General features: G+C 39.6%; 1 protein-coding gene across 4 annotated transcripts in view; it reads right to left on the bottom strand.

Annotated features, from left to right (window-relative positions):
- The window catches only part of Mctp2 (multiple C2 and transmembrane domain containing 2), a 247018-nt gene that overhangs the window by 119900 nt on the left and 110004 nt on the right, over positions 1-17114 (bottom strand). For all 4 annotated transcript variants that reach the window (XM_052763049.1, XM_052763048.1, XM_052763050.1 and 1 more), the window contains 2 exons: positions 14795-14981; positions 12389-12482 (listed from right to left, as the gene is read on the bottom strand). In XM_052763049.1, coding sequence (XP_052619009.1) covers positions 12389-12482; positions 14795-14981 — 281 coding nt within the window. The remainder of the gene's footprint in view (positions 1-12388; positions 12483-14794; positions 14982-17114) is intronic.

Here is a 17114-nt window from a genome sequence, read left to right as displayed (position 1 = left end):
AAACCATACTAGCATCCTGAACTTGCCTCACCCCTCTGCAGAAGTCATGCTCCTCACAGCTGCCAGAACACATCTCTGTTAGTCTATATGGGATCACACCACTACTCTCTCCTCAGTTTTCCAATTTTCTTTGTCTGACTTTCAAGTGATCTAGTCCCACCTCAGACAATAGCCTCCTTCCCCCTCCAAGTTCTTCTACGGGATCTACTTTCTAGTCTCGCTTGATCTCTTCCAGCCTTGACAGAGCTCTGCAGGTTTGGAGTTGGGAAATGCTGGGCACTTGTTTCTGCCATGCCAGCTCCTTCTCAGCCTCTGCATCTCATCTAATGCATCATCTGCTCTAGGACACTGTCACATGTTCATCAGTGAGTCTCACACTGACCTGAGCAGCCAAATTATAATCCAACAACTGTTGCTGAGGGTGGGAACCAATTCCGACCTCCACTACCATCAGAACACCATAGGGGCTCACTCAGCAGAAGCACCTACTGAAATAATTTCGTATGTGCTGTGAACCCTGCCTCTAACACCAAAGCGACTTATGCTTGCTCACTGGATGCCATGCAAGAGCAGGATTCACTGGCACTTGTGGCAATATTAAGTTACAACTGGCAAATCTTCTACATCCTCCCAAACTTTACTTCAACTGAAGTCCACATTCTTTGGCAGACAGTTGAAATGGACAGGCTGCCAAAGGCAGATTTATATAGTTTTTAATGTGTTTTTCAAAAGTCCTCGATTTGGGCTCAGCTGTCCAGGAGGATCTCATGAAAATTAAAAGCATTCAATCACTACCATGAAGCTTCTAGAAATTCCAATTATAGTCATCCCCCTGAAAATAGGGCATCCTTAAGAGGAAAAGTATTGCTATGGATACAGCTCCCAGAGACAGACAGTGAAAATAAACCATAAAATGGGCATGTGGGTTAAAATTCCCAGTGAACAATAACTACAGGCCTGCTCTTCTGATACAAGTGGATTTAAAAAAAAGAAATAAACTAAACACAGCAAAGTAAAATTACAGAAATGCTTCAAAAGTCAGTATTACAACATATGACTGGAAGATTTATACTCTGTACCATGAGGTTTCAATGCGGTGTTTTAGTCAACAGTTTTGTGTATACATGTGTGTGAAGGGTGTTTTTATATATAATAAAAAGTTGATGAGCCCACAAATGTGTTTTATATAGATAAAATTACTATCCAGATTATCAAAATGTGAAATGTCAATGTTGGACAGCTTACCATGAGAACTTCCTTACTGTGAAACTTTTTTTTTCATTTTTTTTAGCAGATAATAGGAACAGAAATAACAAGAATAAAACATCCTATGGTGATCACTGTATGTTTCTAAAAGTGAATGAAAAGCTAAAAGTGATTAGAATGCTTAATAATTCCAGGATTATCCAAAATTAAGGCAGATTATAAACCATAGGTTAAGAATACAGAGTTTGACATTTTTCATAAGTCAGCTACACACTAATAAAGTAAATGTAATAAAGAATGGGAAAAATCATCTACTGAATATAAAATATGCACCAGGCATGTTCATTTAGGTTTTAATTTAACCCTAAAAGTACCCACAAGAATGGGAACCCAAGGCCATTGTGGAAGAACCAACTAATACCTGGCGATTTTATATATATATATATATATATATATATATATATATATATATATATATATATATGCCATTCCACAATAAAAAGGGGGTTTAAATGAGAAGCAATGACCATAAAAATCAAGGGCAAAAATACATGCATTGGTTGTCATCATCAATAAATATATCATTGAACTGTTAGGCTTACTCAGGCATGTGATTTAGGCATGTGAGAAGGGCCTAATGAACAGAGGCTGTTAGCCAAGTAATGGCTGTTCATCTCTACATTTACATGTGCCAAGAGCTCCTCCTAATGGCACAGCCAAGGAACCAGCAAACTGAGTGTTGCTCCCTGATTCAGTAAGGTCTTCCCTGACATAAATGGCACACACCACCCCCTACATCAGGAATTCTGCAGTGGAGGAGGATGGAGAGAGCACAAAAGAAAGACACAGATTCCACCTGCAGATCCCATGTTCCTAGGCATCAATGGAGACACTGAATGGTAAATGTTTAAAGTCATCGCACTGCTATGATGCCAACTTTGCTTGGGATGAGGAAAACTTCAAAAATCTGCGGGCAAGGCAAACTATACTCCCTGGAAAGCAGCAGTGGCATGGAATTAAATGCACTTCTGTACCCTAGATCTGCATTGGGTCCTGACACTGGAACTAATCTGCTTATTCATCAAATGAGGCTATGTTGATAACAACTTGCATTTCTTGCTCTAAAACATGTTTTCTTTGGCATTCCTCTGACAGATACCCTTGGAGATCATTTAATTTGGCAGATACTCGGGAATCTTTTATAGCCCATGGCTGGTGTTTATGACAAAATACATACAAAACTCTCAAGAAAGAAAGAAATTCGGGGTGAGATTGTTGAAGGACAAATAGATGCCAACAATGGATGAAGATTGTACTTCCAGGTCTACCTCCTCCATTGCCTCAGGTAAACTCCCAGATTCTCCTGCAAACCAAGAAGATAGGATTGCACTGAGTTCCTACCTCTTCTACCTGGGGCCATCCAGAGGGTTGGGGTACTAGAATAAGGCACAGGGAAATATAAAAATCTCATCTACTTGACCTTTTAAAGAAGAGGAATAACAAAACTCATGAAAAGAAAGCTTAATTAACAGGAAAGTAGATGTGTATGAGAGAGGAGTCAGGAATAGGTGTTGATTCTCTACCTGTGTGTTAGGCAAAGGCTATCCATTAATGGTTCCTTACACTGACATATGGAATTGACTAATCAGGGTATACCACCTCACAGTCATATGAGGACTCTCCTGAACAGTTATATCATTGTGAGTTGAGCATGCAAGACTGCTCCCTGCGCTCCATCACTGTAATTGTAAAAGAAGTGTTTTTAATGGACAATTCTGGCTGAAAAATGCTTCAGTTCTCACATACCTTTCTACTGATGCATTGCATACTCTATTATCTTTGTATAGTCTATGAGACACGTTTGCATTATTCTTTAACTTTATCCATGCATTTGATAAGCCCCTGGACAGATGAGAACATGCAGCACTAGTCTCTGTTGGGGCCTCCACTCTTGCTAAGGAACTGGGTGGTCTTCCCATGTTGTCAGCTTTGTCCAGGGGGAGGAAAAAAAGGAAAAGAAGCATTCTGCCACTCTTTTAAGTCATTTGCTTGTGAGTTATTTATTTTTCTCTAAAAAGGTGAGTTTTAAATAGAGTGAATAATATTTGTCTTATCAAGCATTATACACAGGTCTGTTTACCTTGAATCAAAAAAAAAAAAACACACAGTCCATCATTTGTTTCAGAAATCAAGGCTGTGGCCCAGTTACTAAGGAAGTGATGACATCAGACTGCATAACCCATTGCTTTAAAGTACTAGGTTACCCTAGGATCAAAGAATTTGTGATATAAGCTTACAAGTCTGTATGGTAACACAGACTCCTCATTAGAATAACTGGGATATCCAGAGCTGATGTTAGCATAGACCTCAGGGGAAAAAAAAAGCTCTCAGCAATTTTTAAGAGATGGGATCTAAGACAGACTGCCTCCTTGTTTTTAACAAGTGGTCTCACAGTGTAGCCATCTTCTCACTCTCTTGGGGATGAACATTTTTAACTGTGTTCTATCACTTCTGGCATTCAGATCCATAAGTATTTAAGTCTTTTCTCTTTGATACAGGGTCTCCTGTAATCCATGCTTGCCTTGAACTATCTATCTAGTGAAGGGTGGCATGAAGTTTCTTATCCTGCTGCCCTCACCTGCCCAGTGCAGGTATTACTGGCTTGCACTGCCACAGTTAGTGTATGCAGTGCTGGAGACTGAGTCAATAGCTTCATGCAAATTAGACAAGCACTTTAGGACCTGAGCTAAATGTTGTGGGATATTTGTAGACAGTGTGAAAATATATTGCTTTGATTGGTGTAATAAAAGCTGAACAGCCAATAGCTAGAAAGAGGTTAGGCAGGACTTCTGGGGACAGAAAGGACTCTGGGAAGAAGAAGGAAGGAAGAGTTGTGAGACAGACAGAGAGGAAACAGGAGGTGCAAGACAAAAGAGAGGTAGTGCCACATGACAGAATGTAAATTAATATAAATGGGTTAATTTAAGTTATGAGAGCTAGTTGAGACAAGCCTAAGCCAAAGGCCAAGCTTTCATAATAAATAAGAAATCTCCATGTCATTATTTGTGGCTGGGAGCAGAAAAGAAAGTCTATCTATATTTGGCACCCAATGTGGGGCCTCAAATATCCAACCATAGGGCCCAAGAAAGCTAAGAAAAGTTCTGGACAGGAAGCAGAACATGGCTTCCTAGTCCTGCAGCCTCTCAGGTGGGCCAGTGCTCTGTGTATAGAGGTGCAGATACTGGCGGTTGTTGAGCTAGCCAGCACCATGCACTAAGCTGAGCTTCACAGTGGCTGACATGGCAGTTTAAGATTTGCCTCATAGTTGTGTAGCTTGGTCTGTTTGTGGAGCCCCTAGCAGTGGGACCAAGATCTGTCCCTGGTGCATGAGCTGGCTTTTGGGAACCTAATCCCTATGGGGGGATGCCTTGCTCAGCTTTGATGCATGAGGGAGAAACTTGGTCCTGCCTCAACTTGATATGCCATGCCTTGTTGACTCCCATGGGGGGCCTTACCCTTTCTGAGGAGTGGATGAGGGGGTAGGAAGGAAATGGGGGAGGGAACAGGAGGTAAGGAGGGTAGGAAAACTGTGGTTGGTATGTAAAATAAATTTAAAATTTTTAATTAAAAAGAAAAGATTTGTCACATGTGGTCAGGGAACATTGCAGGCACTTAGTAAAGCCAGGTTCAGACACAGAAAAACTTTTGAAAGGTATATTATTTTAAAAATTCACTTAGATGCTAAAGAAAGAAAAGAAATAGGTATAGACAATCATAAGAAAAACAAACAGTTTAAAGATAGTAAGTGAAGTCTTTAAAGAAAGAATAAAGCAATATAAAAAGAATAAGTTATATAAAGATGGGAAATACACAGGATGTCTGAATCCTGTATTGTGCTTTGTTGACACTGAATTTTTAAATGCTAATTTACAAAAAACAATAGCTGCTGAGAGACATTGGATTATGGAAACTGCTAAATTTAACCAAACTATATATTTTAAGAATATCTTAACTTCAAAATGAAAGTCAGTTGCATTGGGGGAGAAGTTATGCCTTTGTTTCTATAGGAAACAAAAAGTTATGGTTCTCTTCAAAATTAATGAGGATCAGATTTGATTCAGGGAGACCTGAAAATCTTGGCTATGGACATGGAAAAAGAAAAAAAAAAAAACAAGGGAGGCTACAGGATAGGTGATATATAGCCTGATCTCTTGACACTGAAACAGCTCTGAGATTGGATAAAACATGATAATTCTTGATGGCTACAAAGTCCTCATGACTTATTTATTATATGCCACCTTTTCATATTGCATGGATAGAGGTTTGGCTATGCAGTCCAAACAAACTTACAAAGTTAACAGATGCCTTTTACCTGTTCAAACATAGAACAAAACATCTTTAACAGACTTGTGCACATTGAACATTCCATACTTGTATTAATGCAGATTAAAAGTTGTGTGTTCTCAGAAAAAATGGACCAGACACCAAAGGAAACAAAAAGCCCAGGTGATCCAGCCTCTCAGAATGCCTCTGTTCCAGTTCCTCAAAATTCTGCATCCATAACAACTTCAATGGGGCTAGCTGAGATAGTCCATCCTCATAGATTACTCTAGCCAGGACTTCAGATAATCCCTACACTTTCCCATTACACAGAGACAGCAACAAATGTCACAGCTAGTTTTTCCAGAACTTGACCATTATCCCAATTTTCTCAGAGTTCCCTAAAGATGCCATCACCCCAGACAACAGGAAGCAGTCTAGAGAACACAAGGCCCACATTCCCAAAAGGTGAGGTGGGTGGTTTTGGCTGTTCAATGGGTTATGGATGTCATTGTTTAAAGGGGTTGCTTACAAGTTATTAGTCAATGTCAGGAAAAAAGCTGAACAAAGGAGATTAGATTCAGGGATTTCTTTCTGAAGGGAAAATGGGAGGATATAGTATAGAAATGATGGGATAAAAAGGTAGATTGTTGAATTTATTTTTGAACTAAAATCTACTCAAATATTTTACATTGTATGGATTTTTGTTTTTTTGATACAAATTTAAGGTTATTTTTGTTATACTGTGTGTGTGTGTGTGTGTGTGTGTGTGTGTGCGCGCGCGCGTGCGTGTTTCTACTCTTGTTTAAGATATTGTACCTATGCAGCTCATTTAAAGGTGTAATGTAAAGTTCTAGTCCTTGAAAGTTATTTAGGATAATAAAGAAAGACAGGTTAATAGTCATCTATAACAATAAAACTTATAGTCATGTTAGTTATGTTTTCAAGGTTAAACAGAGGTATATTTTAAATAGATAGGTGGTCTTCAAACACTTCAAAGATCTACAGAATATGGCATTTAAAGTGTTTTAATACATAAGGCTTTTCTTGACATCGAGACACATCTGCTCCTGGCAGCACCAATTTACTTCAAAAAGGATGATGGGCATTGAAGAATCTCCATATGGAGTTTGCTTTCAATGTGGTAAATCTAGCCATTTGAGCAAGAAACTGCCCTTGCCTCAACTACTGACAGTATGCTGTCCAAACTGGGCAAAAGAAGGCAACTGCCTAACTTTGCCAAGACAAAGTAGGACAGTCCTTCAAAATTCCTGCTTCACAGAAAAGTCTGTGAGATATTCAAGGTCTGCAGGCTGAAGATGGATGCCCCAACATTGCAGAGGAACCTTGGGTGACTATTCAGACAGCCAGCAGTCTCTGTTATTTCTATAATTTTAGAAGTTGTTTGCTCTGCACTTCCTGTTTACTCAGGTGATATTGTATCCTTCTCAGGTCTCTGATGGAGCTGAAGATGAGATAGTTACAGTTACAATTCTTCTTATTACCAAATTTAATTCGAAAACTCATAAAAGAGGTATAAAGTATGTAAGTTTGGAAAATATTTTGAGGTCTAAAAGGATAATTTTAGGATGGTAATACAAGTTATGATAAAAAATGGTTTATGTTTAAAACTTTAAATCCATCAAGATAAGATAGATAATAGAGTATTTTCTCTGATATGCAAATACAAATGAACTGGACATTGTAAATGTAATTCTTAGCTGATAATTGTTCTTATTGTATAGTTTTACTATGTTAGAATTAAAACCTTTCCTTTTTATTTAGACAAAGAGGGAGAAATGTTATGGGATATTTATACACTGTGTGAAAATGTATTGCTGTGACTGGTGTAATAAAAGCTGAACAGCCAATAGCTAGAAAGAGGTTAGGCAGGACTTCCAGGGACAGAGAGGACTCTGGGGAGAAGAAGGTAGTTGGAGACTCTGACAGATGTAGAGGAAACAGGAGGTGCAAGATAAAAGAGAGGTAGTGCCACATGACAGATGTAGATTAATATAAATGAGTTAATTTAAGTTATAAGAGCTAATTGAAACAAGCCTAAGCCAAAGGCCAAGCTTTCATAATTAATAGTAAGTCTCTGTGTCATTATTTGGGGCTGGCAGTGAAAAGGAAAGTCCAGCTATAGCTACACCCCAAGCAGGCTTTGCTTATATACAAAGAAATTTCAGTAACTTTAAAAAATTAAAAAGCAAGATACATGGAAATTTAAATATTTCATTATGAATGATGTTAATCACTCTCTATATTAGTAATTTATTTTTAAAATGCATAAGTAGGCCTAGCAAGATGACTGGCTGGGTGGAAGAGCTTGCTGCTCCAACCTGATGATCTGAGATTCATCCCCAGAATCCATACGGTTAAAGGAAAGAACTGACTCCTACAAATTGTGTGCTGAACATTACATGGCAAGCATGTGCAGATGCTCCTCTCTCTCATGAGCAAGTGTGAATGCATACAACCTAACACACACACACACACACACACACACACACACACACACACACACACACGTACTGAATAAAATTTAAAATTGCTTCGGGAATGTAGTAATCAAAAAGTAAGTATATTTTAGAGCCTCTGTGTCCTCAGGTGATGCAAATACCTTAATATTGATAATATACACACACAGTTATTGATACCGTCTGTGACATCTGAAAGGGTATCCACTGATTTGCCTTTTCATAAAAGAAAATGTTTTTTTGAGACATTCACTTCATTAGATATATTTCCCCCAAAATCTAAAATAGTAGCGTTTTTCATTTTAATTTGTTATAACTATATATCATTAATAACAAATTGAGTATTTTAATTTGATGGCAGAGATGTGAGTGGTTCATACTTTCATTATTACTCAGACAGAGGGATGACTTTCAAATCAGAACTGCCATCAGGTTTTGCCATGGATCCCTGTTCCTTCCATAGTACAGGGGACCCTACTCACAACACACAGTAACAAGGACCTCTGGGAACCACTGTCAGTATCCTCTCTTGCTTCTGCTTCATCCACTTTCTGAATCCCAGGAAAATCAGGTCTCCTGGTTACATGGCATTACTTTTAAAAAATAAGCAATCGTTAAGACAGACAGATGGGCAGACCGACAGACAAAAGTCAAAAGGATAAAAAGGTCCCTTTTTCACCCTCTCTAAAATGACAATCTTTTTTTTTTTTTAGAGAACATTGCTAGTCATATAGAACAATATGTTTCATTTTAAAATAGCTTCTTAATTCTATGAGAATATCACATGATGTATTTTGATCATACTCATCATCCCAGCTCTGGGCACAACCACCCTCTTGACCCGAACTTTTCTCCCTACCCAACTTTGAATCTTCTTTTTCCCCACATTGTGTCCATCCATTTTGTGTTGCCCAGCTGGTACTAGTAGTGGGGATGGCCCTGGAGTGCGGTGAGCGTCCCAGGGGTCACATCGTTAAAAAATCCTCACACGCTATCTCCCAACAGCTATCACCGGTCAATAGCTTCTCAGTTAGTGGTTGGATTTTGCACAGGAAAATTTTTTCTTTTCTGAACAGCCGCAACAAAGTAAGACTGGCTGGTGAATCTGACAGGGGCATACAGTATAAACAGGTACTTATTTCTCCAATGCTCCTGGTACTTTTGACAGTGACTGGATCTTCTGATAGAAGATCAGGGGATGTTGTTGTTTTGTTGTCCTATTCTACATTATCAGGAGTGGTAACCATAGCGATGATTATTATATTAGCAATAATTCTTGAGTTCCCACTTGTACGCCTTTATTGCTGACTTCTTTTAGGTATTGACTGTAGTCCCTCACTATAACTGGAATCCATTTCTTTTCCTGTAGAAAAGTTACACTATTCTGGGAATGGAGGGAGGTTCTATCATCTCAGATCTTGGGAGGCAGAGGGCAGACTCCACTTCCAGCTTTTGAGTCTAGTTTCAAAATCAGCACAATGTTACATTACAATTGTGGGTTAGGTCCCCTTCATCTCCTAAAAAATAGATTCCCAGGTGGGAAAACCCAGAGGCCAAAGAGCTACAAGAAACATAGACTACTAAATTTAATTCTGAAAGCTAAAATTCATATGGTCTAAAGACATTTTTAGCTACTGACAAGTCACTTTGCCTCAATTTTGAATAGTTATAATTTGTTCATTAATAATACACAGAGAGAAAATACAAGTGTTTAGTCAAAACCCTCAATAGTACTGCTCTCCTCATCACTGTGTTGTGATACCATCAGCATTCCAAAATGATCTACTGAGGACTTTGAATATTTTTTAAAAAGCAAAATAACATCTCCTTATTAATTAATATTTTATAAAAAGGGTTTCACCTTGCATTCTGGCATTTACAAAGACTCCTGTTAGAGTTACATCCCCATTTGTTTAACTAGCCAAAGTGCTCTTTGGATAATGCTCAGTGGCCTGAAAGAGCTTTCATCCACGGTAATTTCAGGGGCCTCGTGGGCATCAGATGACAGGATGGGTAAATAAAGCAGGTTGCATACACTCTTTACATAGTTGACATCATCTTAAGCAAGGCCTTACAAACAACAAAGCCATTGATGCACTGTCCTTAATTGCTGGGGATCAAAATTCTACAACTGCAAAAAGAGGTTTTTAAAAACAATCTTCTCAAATGCATAAACACACTCTTGAAGCTTAAGACTTTTCCTAAGACAAGCACAAGTATGGGCTAAAGAAAAGTTCTACCTTAATATTTAGAAATAAAAATAATCCATTTTGGAAAAATGAATTGATAACACAAAGTATGTTTCAGTGATGGCAAAACCATGACTGTCAAAAGCACATGATAAACACTGTCAAAGGCACACATGAGTCTGATGACATGCATAACAATGCTGTGATGAAACCCCTCATTCTGCATACTAATCTTAAATGATTCACAAATCAAACAACACCTGAAAGAGACACAAATGTAACAGTGAATGTTTTCTCAATCCATCAGTGTAAGGAAAGGAGAAGTTCTTATTTAATGAGACCATTCACACATACAGTTATATTAGTGAATACTACAAGTACCCATTTGAGAGTTGAGAAGATGGCTCGGTCAATAGAGTGTTGCTGTATGAGTGTGAGAACCAGAGTTTAGATCCTCAGAACCCATGTGAAACCGGGGGCACAATCTCAGCATGAGGGCAGCAGAGACCAGGAATCCCTAGCGTAAGCTGGGTGGGTAGACATGCTAGCTGAAATGGTGAGCTTGGAGATCAACAAGGGACCCTGCCTCAGTATCTAAGGTGGACAGCAATTAAGAATGCTATGATATGTCAACCTTTGGACTAAACACACATACACACACACACACACACACACACACACACACACACGCACACGCACACGCACACGCACACGCACACGCACACACACGCGGTGGGGGGGCATGCACATGTACCTATGCATAGACATGTACTCACACACATGCAAACACACACTACACACAAGGTATTTAATCTGTAAGACTTAAAATAAGTCATATCAACAAACTGGTTTTTGACAAATGGGATAAAGGAATAGAAATTACTAATGATGTATTTTTTTAACCACCAAACAAAAACATTCTAAGAAAGCAAAGAGAAATAAAATAATTGTTGTTTAAAAACAAAACAAAAAGACTTAAAATTGATGTCTTTTAGTAGGTCATCAAAACACATCTTAAAATCTATTCACTGTGACATTCCTTGGGGTGGAGATAAATCATTTCACATAGGTACACAGTAGTCCTTTCTTCTCATCATCTATGGCAGGATGTGAACTTCTTAAAATTGAGTTCCTATTTTCAATAATTGTTGACAAAGAATGTGTTTAAACATTAAAATTCTTGCCAAGTTTAAGCCTCTTAAAACTTGGTCTTATGCATTTTCAGCTTATTAAAACAATGTAGAGTTAGAGAGGCGACTCACAAGTTAAGAATACTTCCTGCTCTCCCAGAGGACCCAGGTTCCGGTCCCAGCACCCACATCAGGAAGCCCGCACTGCCTGTAAATCCAGGAGATTAAACACCACCAGCCCTTCACTTGGCGCTTGGCGTAATGTAGCGATGAGTAGGAAGGGACGGGTTGGACTTGGCCATGTCTGGAAGACTGTACATGTTGCAGGGCCCACTGGAGCTCAAAGAAGGTCCATTCAGGCCTCCCTCTGAAAGTTCAAGTTCACAAAGCACCAGGAGAGTATTCCTTTTTTTTTTTTTTTTTTTTTGGTTTTTCGAGACAGGGTTTCTCTGTGTAGCTTTGCGCCTTTCCTGGAACTCGCTTTTTGGAGACCAGGCTGGCCTCGAACTCACAAAGATCCGCCTGCCTCTGCCTCCCGAGTGCTGGGATTAAAGGCGTGCGCCACCACCGCCCGGCAACAAGAAGTGGGAAGCAGTCCCAGGGCCTTGACCTTGGTCACTAATACAGTGATGCTCAGACCAACAAGGAACCGCCGGCATTGCCTGCTGAAGAGTGAACTGCCCCATTCAGCAGTAAAGCACGCGTGTGAGGCGGGCAGGAGCCCTAGGAGAGACCACAGCAAAGCAGGGCCCCCTTCCCGAAGCATCGTTTACAAGCACAGAAGCTGAAACTGTGAGGCTGGCAATCCATTAGCATTTTGGAATCCCAAATGAACCACTACATGAATACATCTGAGTAACATTATTTGAAAAGAAATTATTTCGTGGAAAATGCGCATTGTGAGAAAACAATTGCTCCCGTGTGGGCTTTGCCTCCTATTACTTTATTCAAAGAAACCCGATAGTTACTTCTCCTTATTAAGTGTCGTGTTTTGCCTGAAGCTCACTTTGAAGCAAGACAAATCGCGATAACAAAAGTGAATGAAAGGGCTTGTGTTCTGTACCTGAGAAATCAGCTGCCAAGAGGTCTGCCGCCTTCAGAACCTTCACCTGTAGAATGCCAACGTCCTTCACATCCTTCAGTGAGTTCTGCAAGGCCTGTGGAGACAAGGAGGTTAAACTCAAGTGAAAATGGCTTGCTAGTGAGCTCTTGTCTTGAAGTTTCCCCGGAAGTGTATTCCAGATTTCTCTCCCCCTTGCTCATAAAATTCTGAGAAGAGTTACAGAGCTGTCTTATGTCAGACCCCAGGGCCGTTAGGCATGTATCACAGCCGGATTAGAGGAAAATTGACTGAGAATTAATTAACTGCAGCCTCAAAATAAACAAATTAGAAGCACTCACAATCTGCTTTTAACATCGCCCCCTGGTGCTAGCATAGATAACCCACTGGGAAAATGTGTGGGTGGAATTACATTCATTCTCCCCTGCCTTTTCTCATTAATGCAACTTTTAAATCACCTTTAAAGGCAATATCAAGCTGGTCTTGTTATTATAAACTTTATGGATACTGTAGGACTAACCTTCATCCCATCATAAAAGCTTACTGCCAAGGGAAAGAAAGCAGAGATAGAAAGAGACTCAGCTTCCTGATCTATGATTCAACCTGTTCCATTCATTAAGTGAAAAATTGGGCTTCTAGTACCATCCTGTAGTCATATTCTCTTTAGTCTTTAATTAACGTGGTCCACAGATTGGATGCATTCACTACATTTACTCATGATTCTGAAGCTGGCACAGCAGTATTTAGGTGCTTCTAAGTACACAGCGTCCTTAAAAACACGTGTATCAGAGACAAGCAAGTACCTATTCTCATGCCTACAGAAGAAGTCTACTGGAAAAAAAAATGTAGCTTCAAAACCTCCAAAATTGTTGCCATCCTTATTAAAAAACTAAAAGGGTGGGATAAGCAGGCGCTAATGACTAGGAGACAACAGCAAAGCCTTGTTATTTGGGCATGTGGGAGGGAAACGGCAAAAGTTTGATATTGAATATGTTTAGCCTAATCTAACATGCAGCAGCTCTAAGAACCTTTGAAAATTATTGTCTCTATATATTTTTACTCTAAACAAAGCAACGAGTTAGTTTTTGGGCTACATGGAAGCTTTTGAAATGAATATTTCTATAATAAAAAATAGAAATACTGTTTACAGATCACTACTCTGCCAGGATGGTGGGCATGTGGACCTGTAATCTCAATGTTGAGACTGAGGCAGGAGAATTGGAATCTGAGGCAAGCCTAGGCTACATAGTAAGTTCTAGGCCAGCCTAAGCTATATAAAAAGACCATGTGATGGTAAATTCTTTCTCTCTCTCTCACATGCTGGCTCACTGAAGACACTCAGGATGTCTATTTTCTTAGTAGCCTCAAATTGTAAAATGTTATTCAGAGCAGCCATTATGATGCCACAAACATTATTTTATAAATATAAAGCATGCTTCATAAATTTCATAATCCACTTGAATTTCAGTCCACCTAAATTTCACAATCTACTGTCCACTCGAGGATAGTATTCATTTTCACCTTCCATTTACTTAAATAAAGTCCTCAGAGAAGACAACAATGGTGAACTCTGCCAGACATCTTCAGAATATAACGAACTGGTATGTAGACTCTGACTTCACGTGAGATGTAGGTCTAGAATTTTCCCTCCTGAAGATTAAGACTTATTCAATTCAATACACCCACACAATGAAGACTTCTGAAGGCAATGAGCTCTACACTGAGAACAACATGGCCACTGAGTAAAGATTCATCTTGCTTCTGGTTTCCAGGCTTCAACTTTCTTCCAAGGTTAGAAATAAAGAACATGTGTTGATTTACCAAGAGAAGGAGACTAAACGATGGAAATAAAGCCACCTGGAAGGCCATAGTACAAGAAACAAATATTATGGACAGATAAATGCTGAGTATACCATTCCACACATAGCAGTAGTTAGAGATGGTCAAACACTGATGTTACCATCAAGGTGGTACAGAATAAAGTCTTTCGCACTGACCTCATGCTTTATCCAGGCACAGTCCCCATCCTAAAAAAAACTCTCTGTATAAAACATGCTGAACATTTATAGTTACTTAAAATGTTTCCTCTAATGAACTTGTTTTTCTGTTCAAATATCCACTTGAACCCACAGACAGGCTAAACTAGTATTCCTAGAGTATCCTGCAGCAACTCTCAAACAGCTTTTGTTGATTTGAAACAGCAAGGCAAAACCCAAGCCTCCTTTCACCACATGCTAAGGCACTGACCCCTAGCTCTGCTGTCTTGATATATGAGACATGGAATTAAACTTGCAACCAAGATCTCTGTTGGTACTTTTTTCAATACAGAGACTCCATGGCAGCTTCAAAGTGCAAGTTGGTGGGAGGAGCCAGGGAGGAAGGGGCCATGTGACGAGGCATTGGACTCACATATCTCTGGGAGATCTGCTTCCTTTCACTGGGATCCTCGAAGGGGCAGACACAGAGGTCAGAGATGGAGACTCCAGTACAGGGAGTCAGGGTGATCAACATGAGGAGAGCCCCGAGGCAGCTCTCCAGAGGCAGCTCCAAGCAGTTGTCTTGCTTCAGTGGGAGTGCTGAAATATCCACTTTACACCTAGAAACATTGCAGGAGACGGGGAAAGCAGGGGTTAATCCAAGGCCATAGTCAACTCCTGGACATCCCCCCCCCCCCCCGGCCCCCGCTTCACACACATTCCCTCAGAACCAAACTTCACTCTATCTGGACACAGGGTATTGATTGGGGAAAGTTGCCAGAGCTCCTCAGGATTCTCTCTAGGCCTAATGTGCTCTAAATTAAAGATTCACTTTCATTAAAGAAAATGAAAAGAAAAGGCAATAACAGAGTATGACAAGGAAGAAAAAAAGATGCCAGGTCTTTGCCCAACAAGGGCCACAAAGGACAGTACAATCAAGAATGAGGGAGGTGAGTTTGGTGAGGTGGGAGTGAGCTGAGCGTCAGGGCTGAGCTTTCCCTGTAACTTCCCTACCCTAAATAAAGGATTAGGAGTTTGCACACAGAAAGAGAAAAGTCAGGACAACCACATGCGGGGGAAGAGTGAACGCAGACACCATTGTCTCCCCAACCGATTAAAGCCAACTGGCAAATGTTCGTTACAGAAATATGTTGAGGTGGTTTCCTAATAGGCAGGTTTCCCCGGGTGAGTTTCTTGTGGACAAATGGAGCCTGAAGTATTGTTGAATGATCCTGTCTCTGCAGCTTTGCCAGGGAGGGCTGTACCCATCTGCTCTAAATTGCAGGTTTTCTGCCTCTTAAGAGCCCATGTTGTAGAGCTGCTGAAAACCTCAAATGCATTTAAATACAGAAGCAAACCCTCCAAAGGGGGATAGCTAGGTACCGAGCTATTTGTTTGCTTCCACACTGAAAGCTCTGGCTTTGCCTGCACCGCCCCGTCTAAGTTTCAGGATGCAGGTGGGTGAAGAAGCCAGGAAAGCACTGGGGGGCAGGTGGAGGCAGGCGATGGAAGCGCTGAGATTTAATTATTTTATACAATTCTCAGAGACTCTGTACAATTATGAATGTGATGAATATTCAAGACTTTGGGAAAGAATAGAAGCACGGCCCCTCGCAATGAGCTAAAGCAGATTTTTGTACCAACTTTTCAAGGGACTTTGTCTGTGAGCAGAAAGCTAGGAGTAGGTACCCTTACGGGAAGGAACGCAACGGCAATTTTGAGCCATACAGATACAAAGACAAAATTAATTGGAACAATTGGGGTCTCCCTCACAATTAAAAAGGGAAAAAGTAAATTACCAGTCCATTCCCATTTTTTTTTTTTTTTTTTTGGTTTTTCGAGACAGGGTTTCTCTGTGTAGCTTTGCGCCTCTCCTGGAACTCACTTGGTAGCCCAGGCTGGCCTCAAACTCAGAGATCCGCCTGGCTCTGCCTCCCGAGTGCTGGGATTAAAGGCGTGCGCCACCACCGCCCGGCTCATTCCCATTTTTATTACAGGATCAAAATTCACATATTAATAAGTGACTCTAAAATTAAACATGCATGTGTTTTTTTACTTGCTATTTATGTAAAGTGACCCCAATTATAGGGATGGGTATGGATTATTTTATATATATTATATATTGTTTATATTTATTTTATATTTATAATATACTATGTATTACATATACTATATAAATTATAAATATGAAATGTATATCATATTAACTTATATTCTATATTATATATACAATAAATTCTCAAATATTTCTATTAGAGACAAATTACAATACAAATATATTTAGTTTTCTGTGCTTTTAATCAAAATAATGCTTTTATAGCAGTAAAAAGCCTTTGTGAAATAAAATGTACTGCTACCCTTGAAAAGAGGGGTCACTTAATAGCTCTATTTTATAAACAATCATTTAAGTGGGGAACCAAACAAGTGAGCGAGACCCCAATTGTTCCAATTAATTGTCTTTTTATCTGTGCTTAATAGAGAAATATCAAGTGTTAAATACCATCTTCTAAAAATTACAAGTTCCCACATTATTAATATCACATGAGTGTGCATACTTAGGGTATTATTTTCCGTTGTTAAGGACACGTTAATTTGGAAGGGGAATACACTTTCTCAACATTATAATCAAACTGAAAACTTTTTGTCTATTTATCCATGATGTTTAAAACTGCCATTGCTCTATGTGGTGCTTGGTTACCAATCACTAGTTATCTGCTAATATGTAAAATCCACTGACGATTTGGGGGAAATTC

The sequence above is a fragment of the Peromyscus californicus genome, unplaced genomic scaffold (assembly GCF_007827085.1).
Source record: "Peromyscus californicus insignis strain IS unplaced genomic scaffold, ASM782708v3 Scaffold_4__1_contigs__length_199733344, whole genome shotgun sequence".
In the NCBI taxonomy this organism is placed as follows: Eukaryota; Metazoa; Chordata; class Mammalia; order Rodentia; family Cricetidae; genus Peromyscus; species Peromyscus californicus.
Note: the sequence above shows the minus strand (reverse complement) of the source record. Positions and strands in the feature narration are given on the sequence as shown.